Here is a 17929-nt window from a genome sequence, read left to right as displayed (position 1 = left end):
AGCTGGCTTAAAAGTGAGTGTCTTTGAAGTGTATTTGAAGTGAGTGCTTAAAAGTGAGTATTTAGTGGAAAATACATGCGAAAGAGAAAAATATGCATTACTTAGAATAGATTTAGAGAAACTTAAAAAATCTTTCATTTGCAAACAGGTCTATGGCTCGAAAGTTATGAAAAAGATTTTTTAATTTTTTTTTCCCTATACTAGGGGTGCACAACCTGCGGCCCTTCGACTACTGAAGTGCAGCCCGCGAGATCTTCTAAACACAATAAAAAAAATTTAAAAAATGACAATTTTTAATCGCACTTTTAAGTCATCACGTTTTGACACAATCAATTTTAACGATTCCTTAGTATATGTACGTTTAACGCGCTTTCTTTAAGCCGATTTTATAGTAAATATAAATGATTTTTTAAACAGTTATATCCGCTTTTCTACGTGATTTCGAAAATCCCGAATTTTTATTACGACGCGAGTTTCACATAGCAAATTTAAATAATCATTTTTCGTGCACTTTATATGTGACGATTTCATCTTAAATCTAAGTGATTTTTTATCTTTTTCTTTTTTTGAAATTCTTTCCTTTTTTTTTTCAAAAAATTTTTTCGGCAGTTATTGCTATGCGTTCCCACGTATTATAAAAAATTCCAATTGTTCTATTACGACATGCAAATTTTAAATCATGCATTTGACACCCTTTATTCGTGCTGAGTTCAGCATAAATATATTTTTTCTCAATTATTTCTATACTTTTCCACGTGATTTTGACAATCCCGTTATTTAACTATGATGTTATTACGACACGTGATTGTTAATCGAGCAATTAAATAATCACTTTTTGATACGGTATTTCGGTACAGTTTTATCGTAAATCCTAGTTATTTTTCCTTCGTTTTAATTTCCGCAACGAATATGATTTGGTCGAATGTGGTAATGAATTGTGATTTGGTCAAAAACCAAGTATTCGGCAAAAAAAAGAAGAAAAAGTCGACTGAACGCCGTACACTTGGGGTCAAAAAGCAAAATCTTTTAGCAGCATAGTAACACTGAAACTAAAATTTTAATGCTCAGAATAATATTTCCTGGAAAAACGTATTCATAAATTAACTCTAAAAAGAACGTTTTTGTCAATCAAGACGAACGTCAATCAAGAACGTTTTTAAAAATGTCGAAAAGCGAAACAAAGAACATAAAAATCAATCTTAATTTTTGAAAAAAATTTTTAAAGCTGAACATCTCAGTTTTTCAATTACCAGAAAAAGCCAAGAAAAAAGAATTAAGTCATCAGAAATGCTATTAAAAATTACTGCGTCATAATGAAAATGTCTAAAAAAAGTTTGTTTTTTTTTCTTTAAAGAAAATAAAAAGATAGAAAAAACGTTCTTAATTTTTTAAATGAAAAACTTATACCGAAAATCTCAATTTAAATTTTTCTCATTGCCATAATTTCAGAAGAAAAAAAATTGCTGTAAAATAAACTTTATTAGTAACTTTATTTTTAAAAAAAAATGCTGAGTCATAATAAAAATGCCTAAAAAAAGAAAAACAGAAAAAACAAATTTTTCTTAGTTCCTGAAACAAAACTTTAATACTGAAAATCACACTTTTCTATGTTACTGGTTATTTATATTACAGTACAGAGAAAGAATGATAATAAATTAATAGTATGAGACGTTCTGTTAAAATGCTGGGTTATAATAAAAGCAGCAAAAAATGGAAGAAAATCCTTCTCAGTTCTCAAAGTATCGAAAAAATGACAAAATTGACTTGTCTGATTACAATTTAAAAAAAAAAGTAATATGCATAAAAATTCAAAAATAAAAAATGCTTAGAAAAATACATATCTAAAAAATATTCTGCCGAATATTTGACTGATCATTCAACCAACTGAATTTTTCACAGAATGGCCAAATACTCGTTACACCCCTCCCTAATTTAAATACAATGTTATTTCAACTTGAGAAATTCATAAAATGGCGGAAAACGGGAATTTTTAAACTGCTCACTGTTTGTAGTTTAGATTTCAATTTTTTGTTGCTTAAGTGATCTTTTTCGATAAGAAAAAGAAAATGTTTACGATAGAAAAAAATCTAATAATTAATAAAATAAAATAATAAAGTACATTACAAAATAAGCATTGAATTTTATTTTGAACTATCACAGTTTTGTTTTTATTTTAGGCTTTTGTTTAAAACCTATAAATTCAATTAAATTAATCAATTCAATTAAAATATTTAATTTGAATTTATAATACTTAAATATGACTGAACTTTTTCCTACTTTCATTCTGTAGGCATTGCAGTTCTTTTTTATTTATTAGAATTTAATTCTAAAATGAATTTTCGTATTGCATATGATAAAAAAAACCATTTCTTTTCTTCAATATTTATTTATTTTGATAAATCTATTGTTCATATGATAAAAATAGCAAGTTTTTTAATTTTTGAATGAATTCTAATAATGGAACACTACTAAGTTATTGATGTCACTAAATTTATTGATAAAAAAAATGGAACGCTAATGTTTAGATAAACATTACTACATTTGTCATTAACATGTCTAAATATATGTGCGGCCCTTCGTTAGTCAACCTGCTGCTCAAGTGGCCCTTCTCTCAAAGCTCAAGCTCTTTCAATTTTTTTTTTTCAGAAGGCTCTAAAACTAAACCATTAAATTTATTTTACTGAAAATTTTGATGCATTTTATATACATTGGATTCATATAGATCATAATAATAGATCATAATTCGTATACATCATAACTTATCTATTTTGTTTGATTGTTTTCTTACATCTTCAAAAGAACATGTTTTGATTTACATATTTTACCACAGAGTGGGGTAAAGTAGGTATAGTTCCAAAATTAGTATATAACATATTTCATTAAATGCAAATATTGTTTTTTAAAAAAGGCTCTTAAATAAATGTATCATGATTATATTTAAAAAGTAAAGGCTAAAAAATGTTTCTTTTTAATATTATTAAATTAAAGCTTTAATGTTCATGGCTATCAAAATTAGGTTTCAATTCGGACGTATTTTGCTGAACTCAACACATTTTCATCAAAAAGCAACAAAAAAAACACCACAGTTTTTGGATTATTTGAAATTTAAATGAGAGTGTAAAAATTTATATCTACAGTGATAATTTAAAGCGTTTTTACTATTTAAAGCAGATATACATTTTTATTCAATAGGATTATTTTAAGAAAACTGTTTTATTTTCCGTGAAAAACTGCCATAGGAAGGCAGAAACTTGTGTGAAAACTCATCCATATCTTTAAATATTCTCACTGACTAAGTTGTAACATTTTGCTATTTTGTTGATTGTATATGTGTGTTATATTATTATTTCCCTCTATCATTCTTCTCTTTAAAAAATAAAATTTAAAAGAAATTTTGTTCTCAGTGTTAAAATTAGTGCGAAAATAAGAAGCTGACTTAAATGTGAGTAGATATTTAGAGAAAAATGTATGCGATGGTGAAAAATATGCATAACTTAGAATAAATTTAGAAAAACTTAAAAAATCTTCCACTTGCAAATGAGGCGAAACAGGTGATATATTTGCTTGAAAGTTATGAAAAAAGATCATTTTTCCCCTATACTATTACCGATAAATTATTGGAATGATCGTCATAATTATATTTAGCAAGACAGGTCAAGGTGGGCCAAGGTACTGAAGATTCCTCCAGGACAACTAAAGGATTAAAACCAAATAAGTAAACTATTTGTAGCTATTTCAGTATAAAATATAGAGCATTAGATACTTGCAAAAGATAACATAGAAGTAAAAAAATATATCCCAATGATGCAACACTCAGCTGAGTCTAACCATACACCCATTTTACCCCACCATAAAAAAACAATTCATTATAAATAGAATTTTGACATTTCTATGTAGATGTTCTTTAGATATCCTTCAACTAGTTTGAACTAAAATTAATTGTTTTTGCCAGTTTTAATGATATTAAAAGTAAGTTTATCAACTTCTTAAACTTACATACTGTATAAAATTTGATCATAAAACAGATAGTTTGAAAACATTAAATTTTTTTAACAATTTCTAAAACTGAAATAAAAATGATTGACACAATCGCAATAAATATCTCTAAAAATATTAAACAAATTATCTCAATTTAAAAGGAGAAAATAGATGTTTTTTTAACATATACCTACTTTATCCCACCTGACCCATTTGCTCTCTATTTCCAAGAATGAACTAATAACTCCGGAAAATATTGTGAATTACACATCCATTTATTATTTCGTAGCATTTGATAAATCGCACCTATGCACTCGTCTTTCTGAATTGCTCTTTAGTTCTGACATTGAAATTTTTGAAATGATTTTGACATCCTTCAACCTTGTTCTTTTAGTAAATTTTCTCAGCTTCTGAAACATAGTCTTCAAGAGATTTGTCTGAAGAAATAAATTAGAAGAAATATCTTAAAAATTTAAAGGTTCAAACAATTTTCTAGTGGTTTTTGTAATTTTCAAAAGAAAGCTCAAAATGATAAGGGATTTTCCACAAATTTCATTTTGTATCATAAGACAAAATTTAATAACAAATGATACCTTACAATAATCATCCGGACACCAAACTGTGATGGTATAAAAAAAGAAAACAGGTGAAAGAAAACATTTTGGGGGGGGGGGCATGATCCCCAACAATGTCGGTATCATTTTAATATATCTTGTTTAATAGTACAAAATGATATTTGTGGAAAATCCCATACCATTTTGAGCTTTCTTTTAAAAAGTACAAAAACTACTTAGAAAATTGCCTGAAACTTTACAAACTTTTAAGATATTCAAAGCAGACCTTCTTCATTAGTTGCCAAAGATGATTAACTACAATATTATAAAAAAGATTTTTCACATTTTTTCCACACATGTGCAGTATAGAAGAATTATTTTAAATAATCATATCTTAGGCAAATTGTTACAAATTTATTTTTAATTTTATAACAATAATTTAGTAATTATTTTTAATTGCTCCAAAAATTTTGTTGAATATTGAATATTTTTACAGTAATAGCAACAAAAAAAAAATTTTTTTTTTTAAATCTCCATGTCTGCATAAACATTTAAGTTTATGAAATTTTATGCAGTTATTGCAAATAACAATCAAAGTAATTGGCATAAGTCACATGCTTATTGCTTGATATAGGGTGTTCAGAAATACTTGTTTTCTATCAAAATCTATTGTCAGTCCCTGAAACATCTGAAAGTTTTAACATTATTGCTAAGTATGGAAAAATGCATGTACTAATTAGCTTGAAAGTTACAAAAAAATCTTTTATATATTTCTTGAGAAATTTAAAAATTCGTCAAAAACTGAAGTGTCTCCTTCATTATTGTAGGGTAGTGTAAGGTACTACACCCATGCAGACAGCACCTGTTTTGGGTCTTAATTTTTAAAAAGAAATGATTTCTTAAGATAGAGATAGAACAAAAATATATACCTTTTCTCTTCATCTCTATTTTGTTCGACAATTTTAAATACTTTAAATAAAAATTTTAAAAAACTTTAAAAATTTACATTGTTTGACAAACAAATTATTACTATTATTTCTTAATCTGAATAAAAAATAATCTGCAAGTGATGTGAAAATATGCAGCATCCACTGCCATGCTGGACAGTTTCCACTTCGGGACTCGTAAGTAGTTCAAAATATTGAAAACTGGTTGAAAATTTCTTTGTAATAATTACAAAACAACAAAGTGACTAACAAAATTAGTTATTTAAGTTTAATTATTCAGCTTAATTTCATTTAAAATAGTCTGCTACTAATGTTAACTTAAAACTATAAGAATCACCTTTCCTTCAATTTTTAAAAACAGTAAGATAAGTTGATTTAATATATCATTGATAGTATAACCATTTTTATGAAAAAATTTTAATCTAAAAGGATATAAATATTTTCTTTTACTAATATACTTCTCCTCTCTGAGAGGCAAAAATTACGGAAAAAAATTATAAAAACAGAGTATTAAGCACTAAAAACACACACAAAAATGAATAAATAACATTTATTTTCAATGAAAAAATTTTGATAGCTACAGTAATATTAGATAAAATACATTTTAGTAATAAATTAAATAGTTTAAAATACAAATAAATAGTTCCTTTCACAATTCATCAGATAAAGTAACATAAATCCAATAAAAAGTTATATCATAACAGTTTTAATCTCGAATTTTTCAATTTAGCTTTAAAAATTCATTAATACAGTTCCTAGCAATGAAAAGTCGATAAGAAAAGGGAAAAATTCATTAAAGTTTTATACACAAGAAATAAATAAAATAAGAATGCATATAGTGTATTAGAAGAGTTTATTCTCTAAAAATTTAAAAGCAAAAACATAACTTTACTTTAAAAACATTGACCTAATATTCCATGCATCCATAAGTTAACAAATATAACAAGATAAAATTTATTCAATAAATATTAAGAAGACCATTTAACATAAACTTAATTAAACTTTTCTGTTTAGCTTCAAAAATTATTAATGTTTAAAAACAAGCAATGCTAAGTGGATAAAAAACATAACATAGGAAAAATTCATTATAGTTTTATGCTAATAGTGCAAAAAAAATTCCATTATTGTTTCTTCACACATAAAGAATGTAATAAAAAAGGAATGTTAGAATTCAAAAGGTTTTATTTCTTAAAATTAAAAAATATTAAAACAAATAAAAATGCATAGGTTTAATATTCTATAAGTTTTATACACAAGGAATAAATAAAATAAGAATGCATATAGTGTGCTAGAAGAGTTTATTCTCTAAAAATTTAAAAGCAAAAATATAACTTTACTTTAAAAACGTTGACCTAATATTCCATGCATTCATAAGTTAACAAATATAACAAGATAAAATTTATTCAATAAATATTAAAAATACCATTTAACATAAACTTAACTAAACTTTTCTGTTTAGCTTCAAAAATTATTAACGTTTAAAAACAAGCAATGCTAAGTGGATAAAAAATATAACATAGGAAAAATTCATTATAGTTTTATGCTTATAATGCAAAAAAAAATTCCATTATTGTTTATTCTCAAATAAAGAATGTAATAAAAAAGGAATGTTAGAATTCAAAAGGTTTTATTTCTTAAAATTAAAAAATATTAAAACAAATAAAAATGCATAGGTTTAATATTCTATAAGTTTTATACACAAGGAATAAATAAAATAAGAATGCATATAGTGTGCTAGAAGAGTTTATTCTCTAAAAATTTAAAAGCAAAAATATAACTTTACTTTAAAAACGTTGACCTAATATTCCATGCATTCATAAGTTAACAAATATAACAAGATAAAATTTATTCAATAAATATTAAGAAGACCATTTAACATAAACTTAAGTAAACTTTTCTGTTAAGCTTCAAAAATATTACTGTTTAAAAACAAGCAATGCTAAGTAGATAAAAAATAAAACATAGAAAAAATTCATTATAGTTTTATGCTTATAATGCAGAAAAAAATTCCATTATTGTTTATTCACACATAAAGAATGTAATAAAAATGAATGTTAGAATTCAAAAGATTTTATCTCTTAAAAATAGAAAATATTAAAATAAATAAAAATGCATAGGTTTAATATTCTATTTACTCGGATGTTGGCAAAAGTCAATAAATATAACAAAATAACATGTATACAATAAATATGTGAAACAAATATCCATAAGCTGCACTCTTCAGTAAATAAACTTAAATTCAAGCATAGAGTTATTGTTCTGTATGGCAATAAATGAGAGGGGATAAATTTAAAATAACACAGGACAACAAAATTAAATTTTTAGGAAAAATAATAAATATATGAAATGTCTTTCTAAGCATAATTCATTCTGAAAATAATAAGTTATTAAAAGAACAACCCATTTAAACAATTTAAAAATCTTAAATTCATTGTTTTTGGAACATTGATAAAATCTTAAATTAGGCAATAAATATGTTAAAAAGCTTTTTTTTTTTTTGTGAGCTTGCATTTACCCAGTTTTCATACTTAAAAAAGTACAAAATATGTTATGCAAGAACATATTAAAAAGTATAGTGAAATATACTGAGTGTTTTAAAGTCATTGATAAAAATAACAACTTCAGTCCAATAATTTATAAAAATAAAATTGAGTATTAAAAAAACTTATAAAATTAAAGAAATATTATTACTTCTCTAAAAATCATTGCTATAAGTATGATACAGTCACATGAAAAATTTAATGTTGAATAACACTTGGATATATATATTAATAACTTTAATGGCATTATCAATAAATTATCTGAAAACTAAAATATTTCAAAAAACAATATTATAATTATTTTTTAAAATATAAATCTTTTATGAAAAAACACGCTGAAGCTTTATCAAATCAATAATTTCTTTTTGATTCCTTCTTTAAAGTATAATTTAAACACAATATTTCTAACATCAGCACATAAATTCAAGAAAACTAAGAAGAGAAATTGTGTTTCCTCAACTTCTTTGAGATTTTCATTACAGTCTAAAGGAAATTATTATAAAAATATATAAACCTGTTTGCAACCAAATGCATCATACGAACAAGCAAACATATTTATAACATTTGCATATATATTCATGATAACATTAGGTTTTATCAATAAACTTTAGATTTTCATTACGATTTTAAGAAATTTCTTTTTAAAAATATAAATTTGTTTGCGTTAGATCATACTAACAAAACCAAAAAAAATACATAGATTTTTCTTTTTAAATTGAAGATCCGAGTTACTTGAAAAAGAGTCAACATGTATTAAATATTATGAATTTTCAATAGAAAAACTAATTAAAGTAAACAGTAATTTTTTTTAACAGTAAGTAAAATTTGAATCAAATATTATGGAAATGATTATGAAAATTTATTGAAATTATGAGCGGTGATTTAAGTTATTAAATACTGAAAAGCTCTATTTTTAAATCCAGTTCTTATTGAAAAAGTGATGGAATTTAAAGGGATTGTAAACATCATTATAAATTTTAGATACTTTTCTTAAGCTTAATACCAGCAACAAGTTATATCTAGATATTTAAAATTTAAATAAAGTGCTGAAATCAACAACCTTATATAATTGTTCTGAATAACTTGATCAATACTAAATTTATGACTGCAAAAATTAATCTGTTAATAAACAAGTACACATTTTAAATACAGTACAATACTAAAATTTAGAAAAAAATTCAAAGAGTTTTAATATTTTTGTTTAAATTACAATAATAATTTTGTTATTCAACAAGTGTTCTTAACAGAGATTTTAAAGACAATTTCTTTTACCATTTATTAACTCAACATCATAAAAAAAAATTAGTGCAGAAGCTGAGAACACAATTTTGATTATATTTAAAAAGAGTAACAAAAAAAATAATTAACTAAGATTTTGATGAATGGATCTGATGCTTTCAACAATTTTCTTTGAATACCATTACCTCATTAGTATATTATCAAAAAAGTTTTCAAAGCATATTAAGTAAGTAACAATTATTAGAAAAAAATGTTAAATGAAATATTACATTTTTGAAAATAAGAATTTGGTATAGTAATTTAACAATTTCTCCAGTTATGGTTATCAAGTAACGCTACTTCAAAAAACTATATATATATCAGCAAAATAGTAAAAAGTGATTTATAAATTCACTTCATATAAAACTCATTAACAAATTTGTTGAACTCAAAGTCTTCAAATATAAAGTAAATGTTAAAGGCTCTTTAACAGTAAGTAGAAAATTTATAATTTTGGCTATATCTTTGAGACAGCTAAATAATTTCTTATCAATCAAAAAGTATTCAGCATCACATAAAATATCATGAATTATTTTAAGTACAACAAAAAGAAAAAGAAATCAATATATATACGAAATTCTTATCAATAAATTCAACAAAGATCTTCAGAGCTTAGGCTTGTTGAAAATAGGAAGATCCACATTCGAGGCAGCAGCTACAGATGCTAGCAATCCAAGAATACTATTAGGCTCAATTGCTAAAGAAAAAAAAATTACAAACTTAATCACATACATTTAATTCTTTTTAGTACTGCAATAACAATTAAAGACAAAATCAACACAAAAGACTTGGATAAAAACTAAAAGACTTGGATAAAGCTGAAAATATTCCTGAAGTGAGCTGATCAGCCACTGAAGGAATCACCAAAGTAGAAATAAACTTATGAAACAGAAAGAAAAAAATAATAAAAAGATTAATTAAACCAAATCTCTCATTTATTTTGTTCAAATGAATGAATTTACAGCTACTTTGGCTCTTGACTGGACAATTTGAAAAGTGCCAATGAAAGATTTTTCAAAACTTTAATCATTCAAATGATTGTTAGTTGACAAAGCAGTTTTTCAGCATTAAAGAGTTTGAAATTTTGAATTTTTGAACACTGATTTTTTTTTTTTTAAATCACACCCTAACGAACTTGGCAAAAAAGTGTGACAGAGAATGTCACATAAAATTTTTAAAAATTGCTGGATCAAGGATATGTAACACATAGAATTATACATAATAAAAATAAATATTTTCCATACTTACTAAGAATTTTCTTAACTTATTAATTAGCATTTAGGTTTAGGTTGGTAATTCAAGTGAGAAAAATACATCTTTTTTCTTTTTTTCTGTAAATTCAATAACAAAAGAACAAGTTGTTTTCATTGTAATATAATGTATTTTTTTCATTATTATTTTTCTACTTATTCATTTATATTTTAAATATGGAGCTTTTAATCTCCATGACTCACCAGGCAAATTATGGGCTAATATTCTACATTTTAGATGGACTTAAAATTATTATGAAAGGCAAAAGTGTAGAACTTTTAAGCAAAACTTTTAATTTATAGAATTTTTTATACATTTATTTTGTTTTGTTAACATAAACAAGAAATTGTATTTTAAAGGAATCAAAGAAATTTTTAAGTTTCTTATTCTTATTGAAAACATAATTAGAACTCTAGGTTGTAATATCAATTTTAAAATTTATATTCTTGATGTTAAATTGCTAACTAAGAAATTTCTTTCACAAAATGCTTTTATGAAAGATAAGAAGTGCCTGATATGCTGTTTATTTTTGTTGTCAAGGTCAATAAAATATCTTCAAAACTATTTTTAATTTTCTATTTCGAAATTGGTACATCATTTTGTGAAAAACTAATTTTAATAGTTTTGCAGAACATTATTTACAATGATATAAAATTTTTAAAACATATTATTAAAATAAATAAATGGAAATATTATATGACAATAAATAAATGTTATCTTAAATTATTATTTCTTGTATAAAAATTTCAATTTTATAATTTTATTTGCTAATTTAAGTTAAAAAATTTCAAAATTCATACCTTGAAAATCACATAAATTTATGAATTTATGTAAGGGGAGAAAGTTTTCAAATTGAAGGCACTACAATTTGCAATTTTTATTCGTATAAAATGAAGTCTATTTCTTTTTTTTAATTTATATATTTATTTATTTTTAAAATTTTGCAATGTCTTAAAAAACTAGAAAAATATAAAAAAAATAGAAATTTAACAGAAATTTGTTTTTTAATTTTTTTATATCTTCTCCAGCCACCAACAAATAAAAACAGTTATATTAAGTTCATTTCAGAAAAAGTTTATCTTAAAATGTGCTGCAATAATTTCTTTCAAAACTTTTTATAAAATGCAAATTCGGTAGTTTACTTGACGTTACTATTATTAAGCAAAAACTGCTGACTTTTTAACAGCTTTCTTTAAATATTTTATAAGAAATTCTTACAACATATTTTAAGGTAAATTCATAAAAATGAACATACATCTGGAAAATTATCACTGCGACTATATCAACTTAATTTTTACAAGTTACACTCTTATTTCTTACTTTTACTAGCAGAACAATAGAAAAGTTTTTTCAAATGATTTTAAGTTTTTAAATTACTTTATTTCCAACTTTTTTGTTTAGCATTAAAAAAAATTGCATTTTATTTTTCCTAAAATTTTCTCATCTTTGTATATTTGTTACCTACAGTAAACTGCAATTTGAGGTGAGATGCATTGGTTTATCCATAGTGAAACCAACCGTGTTAAATAGAAATAAAAGGTTAAATAAATCTTTTTATCTAGATAATTATTGCTACAAATTATTATTGTTTTACAAATACCAATAATAAAAATTATTACTATTATAATTATTAGTCATTATTAAAATATTGCATAAATGAACAATAATGAACATCAACAATTATGAACTGTGATCACAATATTACTGGCCTAGGATCGAACCCACGACCTTTCTGTAATTAACACAAAGTTACTGAGTTAATGAGACGTGCTTGCAATTGGTTAATATAAATGCATAATAATGACTATATCAGAACTTTGTCAGCAAAAATACTGATCAACAGTAAAAGAAAGCTGAAGAAAATAAGGTCTAGTATTTCTATCAATAAAACAATTAGTTGGGTCAGACATTATATTTAAAATTGCAATACTGACTTATGGCAGGATCAAATCCATAACCTTCTTGTTATTAGCACAACTCTTTAACCAACTGAGCTAGGACATTCTTGGAATTGCTCGATATAAATATATAATAATACCAGTGTCAGAGCTTTGTCAGCAAAAATACTGAGCAACTGTAAAAGAAAAGCCGAAAAAAATAGGGTCTAGTAGTTGTATCAAACCCATTAATTACATCAGATATCACCATTCATTTGGTTAGTAAGAGATAAACAAGGGGAAAGGGAGGCATTAACCATCATAAAGAGCAAATAACCATTTAGTGAAAGAAAGTTCACATTTTCGAAAAGAATTATCATTGCTTGAACTAAATTAACTAAACTAAAAACTTTGTCTTAGTAAATAACTTAATAATAATTAATTTTAAGTTTATAAAAATATAATGAATACTATATGCATTTAAAATAAAGCTAATCCAGTAAACCAAAAAAATAATGATAAATAAATAAACTTACGAGTATTAGGATCCAACAGAGGGGGACAATTTTCTAAATCATCAAATGCATTCCCGTCTAAAGACTGAGCAGCATTCATAAATCCATCACCCTGCCCTCTTTCATTCAAAAAAGATGAGAATTGTCCTTGTGTCTTAAAGGGTTGAATAGGAGAACTTTTTTGCGGAGAACAAAAGTCCAAATTACCAACTGTGGGACAAAATTTCAATAAAGAATGAATGAAAGCAATTTTTTTTTTTTAATACAAAAACAACAAATGCTTGTTTTGAATAGAGCAATTGATTTCCATGGAAGAAACAGATATTACTTACAAACAAATCAAACCAATCAATTTTAAAATGTCTAAATGTGTACCTTAAAGGCCTGCATTCCTTAAACTTAAGCATTTATTCCTGCCCACTGCTTGAAATTCTGATATATTTCTCAAATTTAAAAGAACCTTTCTTTCAAAAACAAGTACATTTATTTTTTCCCCTCCGCATAAAGCAGATTTTAATAGAGTTCCATAACAAAGTTGACAAAAGTAAAAGATGGGTGATCATATAATAACCAAACAAAATTTCATTAATAAATAAAAATTGAAAGCAAAGTAATTTTGATGTAAGATTATTTATAAAAATAAAGAAAATTATTACTTACCACTAAAAATTATTCTTATAATTTCAATCTGTAACATTTTGAATTTAAAACATATGTATAAAAAGCTTCCTACTGCAAAATCTATTACTTACAATCCTATATAATTTAAAATAGACAGTTATTACTATTTAGTGTTTGTTTTCCTTTGATATCACTTGTCTCCTTAGTTATAGTGAAAAAAAAATTTTAAGAAGAACAATATTTTCTAGACTTCAGAAAAATTACTTTATTCCTTAAAAGTCAAGTAAAAAATTAGGTAAATAATAAATTGATTACTGAAAACTACATAAGTTTATTATAATACGGCTGTTTGATATGGTTTATTTAATACTTTTGTCTCTTATTGGAATGTAAGAAATATACTTATTTTATAAATAGACAATGCATTTCTTGGCTGAAATGGGAAAATTTAACCCTTACATAAGTTTTATATTTTTATGGTTACCAAAACCGCTTAAGTCTATTAAAATAAAGTCGAACCTTGATACGTTGTTACCATATGTGCCTTCGTGTTTTAATGGTTTCGTTACAAATGCTATTCTTATAATGTGAATAAAAATCCATTTAGATAGCTTTTAAAACCAGAAAATTCTAGCATCTATTGTTCAGAAATTCTGATGGCATATTAAAAATATCAAAATTCTTTTGCTTTGAGAAGGAAAATAGTAATTCCTGATGTTAATGATGAAGAAAATATAAGGATTTGTTACAGTTTTGTGAAAATGTTGAGACTTGTGGTGTGGTGTTGTCAGTTTAAGAAAAAATTGCAAATCTCAAGTAGCGCAGAGTGATACTACGAGAAAGTAAAAACGAAACCACAGCTAGTGCCAACATTTACAGAAGAGGGAGAAAGAGCAATATTCTGTATTTATATGAGTATGTGCATTAGAAATATTTAAATAAATAAATGTGTTCATATGTTTGCATCATAAATGTTTTTGCATAATGGACAAAATATTTTTCAATAATTTTTTTTATACTTATAGTAAACTTATTAATTTTCAAGTCCATTAATTTATTGCTTCAGATACATTTTCAAGTCAATACTTAATGTATGTTAACCTGCATTCCCTGTATCTATCATTCATAATGAATAGTCCCATGAGAAGCGATCGACCAAGGTTCTAGTGTATGGATAGAAAATAGTATTTTGGTAAAAAGTTAAAAACTTAAACTCACAAAGTATTTTTTAACTATGAAAAATTAGGAAAAAAATTTAAAAAATAGCTTTAAAATCAGTTACTTTAAGGAAAAATTTTGTCAACATTGGCATTAATGATACAAATTCTTTGTTAAAATTTCAAAATGATCGAATAAAAATTACAGTTTTTGATTTTGAAAATCCATTGTCTTTTAAAAATAAATTAAAATTCTGGATGGCATTTATCAAGTTTAGAAATCAGACCACTCTGGTTTGCTTTAATAGAATATATGATAATAGAATAATCTTTTATGATAAAGTTATAGATTCCATTATAAAATAATAAACTTACAAAGTGAAAAAATTCAATCAATTATTTTAAATATATTTACTTGATTTTCCAGAAAACAAACCACTTCCCATAGAATAATTCTTTGAAAAAGAATTTGAAGCACTTGGTGAAGGAGGAACAACTGGACCATCAATATCTTTAAAAAAAAAATAATGCATATTATTGTGAACATACATACATTTTTGTTTAAAAAAAATTTATAAGCAATGCAGATTTAGCTAATAATAGTGACTGGTAAAATTAGCTATAAACTTTAGAATTTGATCATATATATGGCGAAGAATGGCTATTTAAAGTATTGGAAACTTCATTTTTAAAAAGTTTCAAAATGAAATTACATCAAATAGTTCAGTTATTCCAGACTCTATAACAGAAAACTCTAGAATTAAATATACTGAAATCATTATGAATTTTTTTTAAATAAAACCAAAATGAATTTTTTTTTATCCAGGAAAATTTTAAATTAAATTTTAGTTAAATTAAATTTTAGTTTAAATAAAGAAATTTAAAATGCAATTTTTAAGATTAAAAACAAGGTTGTGTTGCAAACTTTTTATTCATTATATTATCAGGGTAGATCACAAATACTCAGAAAAAAAACATTATTCACATTTTTTTAACTTTTTGAATTAAGTTTCACTGATTTTTGTAACCAGTGGGTATTTCATAAATAAATTTTATGACATTCTTGTACATAAAATATATTAACACTTACAATTGTTACTAAAATTCAAAATAAAAATTTTTTACAAGATCCTTTTTCTTAAATGTGGAAAGTCGGAAAGTGAATACTGACTTTTCCCTGATGTTTTGAGTACTTAAATTATATTTCTTGAGATTTCCAGATTTATAAAATTCCTTTACTTTTCCCTGTCTTGTGACCAGCCTAATAATGGTAATAACTATTTTTTCATTGCACTTTTTAATGAAAACTATAATGGTTAAAATCAAACTTTCAGAATATTTCATTCAGTGAAGGTCATTGACTATTTAATCATGTTATATTTCATTGAGTAGTTTTCTAGTAATAATAATCTAAAATCTAATCTAATTACTTTACTTGATACTTGACACTATGAAAATAAATTTCACATAATTTTTCTCCCCAAGCTCTATTTTAAATTAAACTATTTTCTTAAAAGACATGAATTATATTGATAGCTATTATTTTGGAAAGTAACTTATAGTTTGTCTTACTAATATTTCGCAGTTCTTATGATAGTTTTTATTTTGGGTTTTTTAATTTATTGCGTTAAAAAAAGTTTTTCAAATTAATAAAATGATGTATAATAAAAAACTATATGGGTAATTTTCTCAAAATGTTAACTTTTGCCTACAACAATTTCCATAAGAATCTTTAATTTTTTATTTCAAAAACATCTTTGCATTATTTATATTTTCCCCCACCACATTTTATAAACAAACACATAGCAATTTAAAACCAAATCTCTTATTGGTTATTTTAAATTATGTTTTTGAGTGCTTGGACAATAATGGCCATAAACTGAAAAAAAAATTCGTTAATTTCATTTTTTTTCCTTTTTTTTAATTTTAAGATATATATTTTTCTAAACTACTCCATTCCCTCTATAATAATTTAAAATATAATTTGTATTTTTCATTTAAATTGTTTATGGTTTGAAAATGAGTGAAATTGGCCTTAGAGGAATTTGTTAAATGACTCATTTCATTTTTCTGTATATCTTGTTACTATGACCAATAAAACCTTTTATCGAAACAGCCCAGTAAAATTTCAGTTAACTTTTTACTCGAGGAAAAGTTTTATTGCTGTCCAAGAACTCTACTCTTGGAAGGTTTCCCAGATTTATACAATTATATAAATATTTATACAATTTATCTAAAATTAAAAAATTTCACTGAGTAATTAAAATTGAAATTGCAAATTTCTATAATACCTAAAAAATATTTTCAGATAACCCCAATTCTTATTAGTACTCACAATTTTTTATACAAAAATTAACAAAAAAAAATTACTAATTTCAGATATTAATGTTTTTAAAATTATAATTTAAAGCAATTGTGCAAATAACCTAAATCATTCAATTCTTGATAAGAGTAAAAAGTTAACACAAAAATGCTAAAGTAAACTTTTAATTAAAAATTTAAAAATAAATAAATAAAAATGGGAATTTTTTTTCTTATCTGTTTAATTTTATTTAACAAATTTAAAACTTTGATACTCAAATATAGTTGGAACACAAAATAGAATGTATTTATACCCATCTAAAGGCTTGTAAGTAGATTATTTAAATACAGGCATAAATTTGCCTTTAAGTTTTAAAATTTTGTATTCTTATATTTATTAACAAGGTTCTTATTGTCAAATAATGATGTTCCTTATTATAGTTCAAAATCCTACAAAAAAGAAACTAGACATGTAATAACAGAACCCAATGAATCAAATATATTAAAAGTTTTTTTGAACAGTACAGTAAGCATAAAAGCTTAGGTAATAGCTGTCTCCTTTAAGTACATTTCAGAAAAGTGCAGTAATTACAGGTACTGTAATTACAAAAACAATAGTTTCTGCCAAATAGATAAAAATAAATAGTTCATTTCTTTAATTAAACTATTCTTATTTTATTTTAAAAAAATATTACATTTTGTACAAATTAAAACCTTTTTACTTGTTTGTCATTTCTTAAAAGAAAATTAGGGGTACAGAAATTACATTCAATAAAGTCACCCACATATCTTTTATGGGCAAATTAAGCTTATTAAACCTAAAAGAAATGGAAATCTGATGCATATATTTTTTACTCTTTGTGAGTATTTTAACCAAAGTGTACCATTAAATAATAAAAATAAGTATTTT

The 17929-nt window shown here is 24.2% G+C and overlaps 1 protein-coding gene across 2 annotated transcripts in view; it reads right to left on the bottom strand.

The window, feature by feature from the left end:
* Positions 1-6013: 6013 nt before the first annotated feature.
* LOC107451582 (probable RNA-binding protein 46) overlaps positions 6014-17929 on the bottom strand; it is a 28284-nt gene continuing 16368 nt past the window's right edge. For both annotated transcript variants that reach the window (XM_016067736.3, XM_016067737.3), the window contains 3 exons: positions 15134-15229; positions 12962-13150; positions 6014-9994 (listed from right to left, as the gene is read on the bottom strand). In XM_016067736.3, coding sequence (XP_015923222.1) covers positions 9903-9994; positions 12962-13150; positions 15134-15229 — 377 coding nt within the window. In that variant the 3' untranslated portion in view covers positions 6014-9902. The remainder of the gene's footprint in view (positions 9995-12961; positions 13151-15133; positions 15230-17929) is intronic.

This window comes from Parasteatoda tepidariorum, chromosome 7, assembly GCF_043381705.1.
Source record: "Parasteatoda tepidariorum isolate YZ-2023 chromosome 7, CAS_Ptep_4.0, whole genome shotgun sequence".
In the NCBI taxonomy this organism is placed as follows: domain Eukaryota; kingdom Metazoa; phylum Arthropoda; class Arachnida; order Araneae; family Theridiidae; genus Parasteatoda; species Parasteatoda tepidariorum.
Note: the sequence above shows the minus strand (reverse complement) of the source record. Positions and strands in the feature narration are given on the sequence as shown.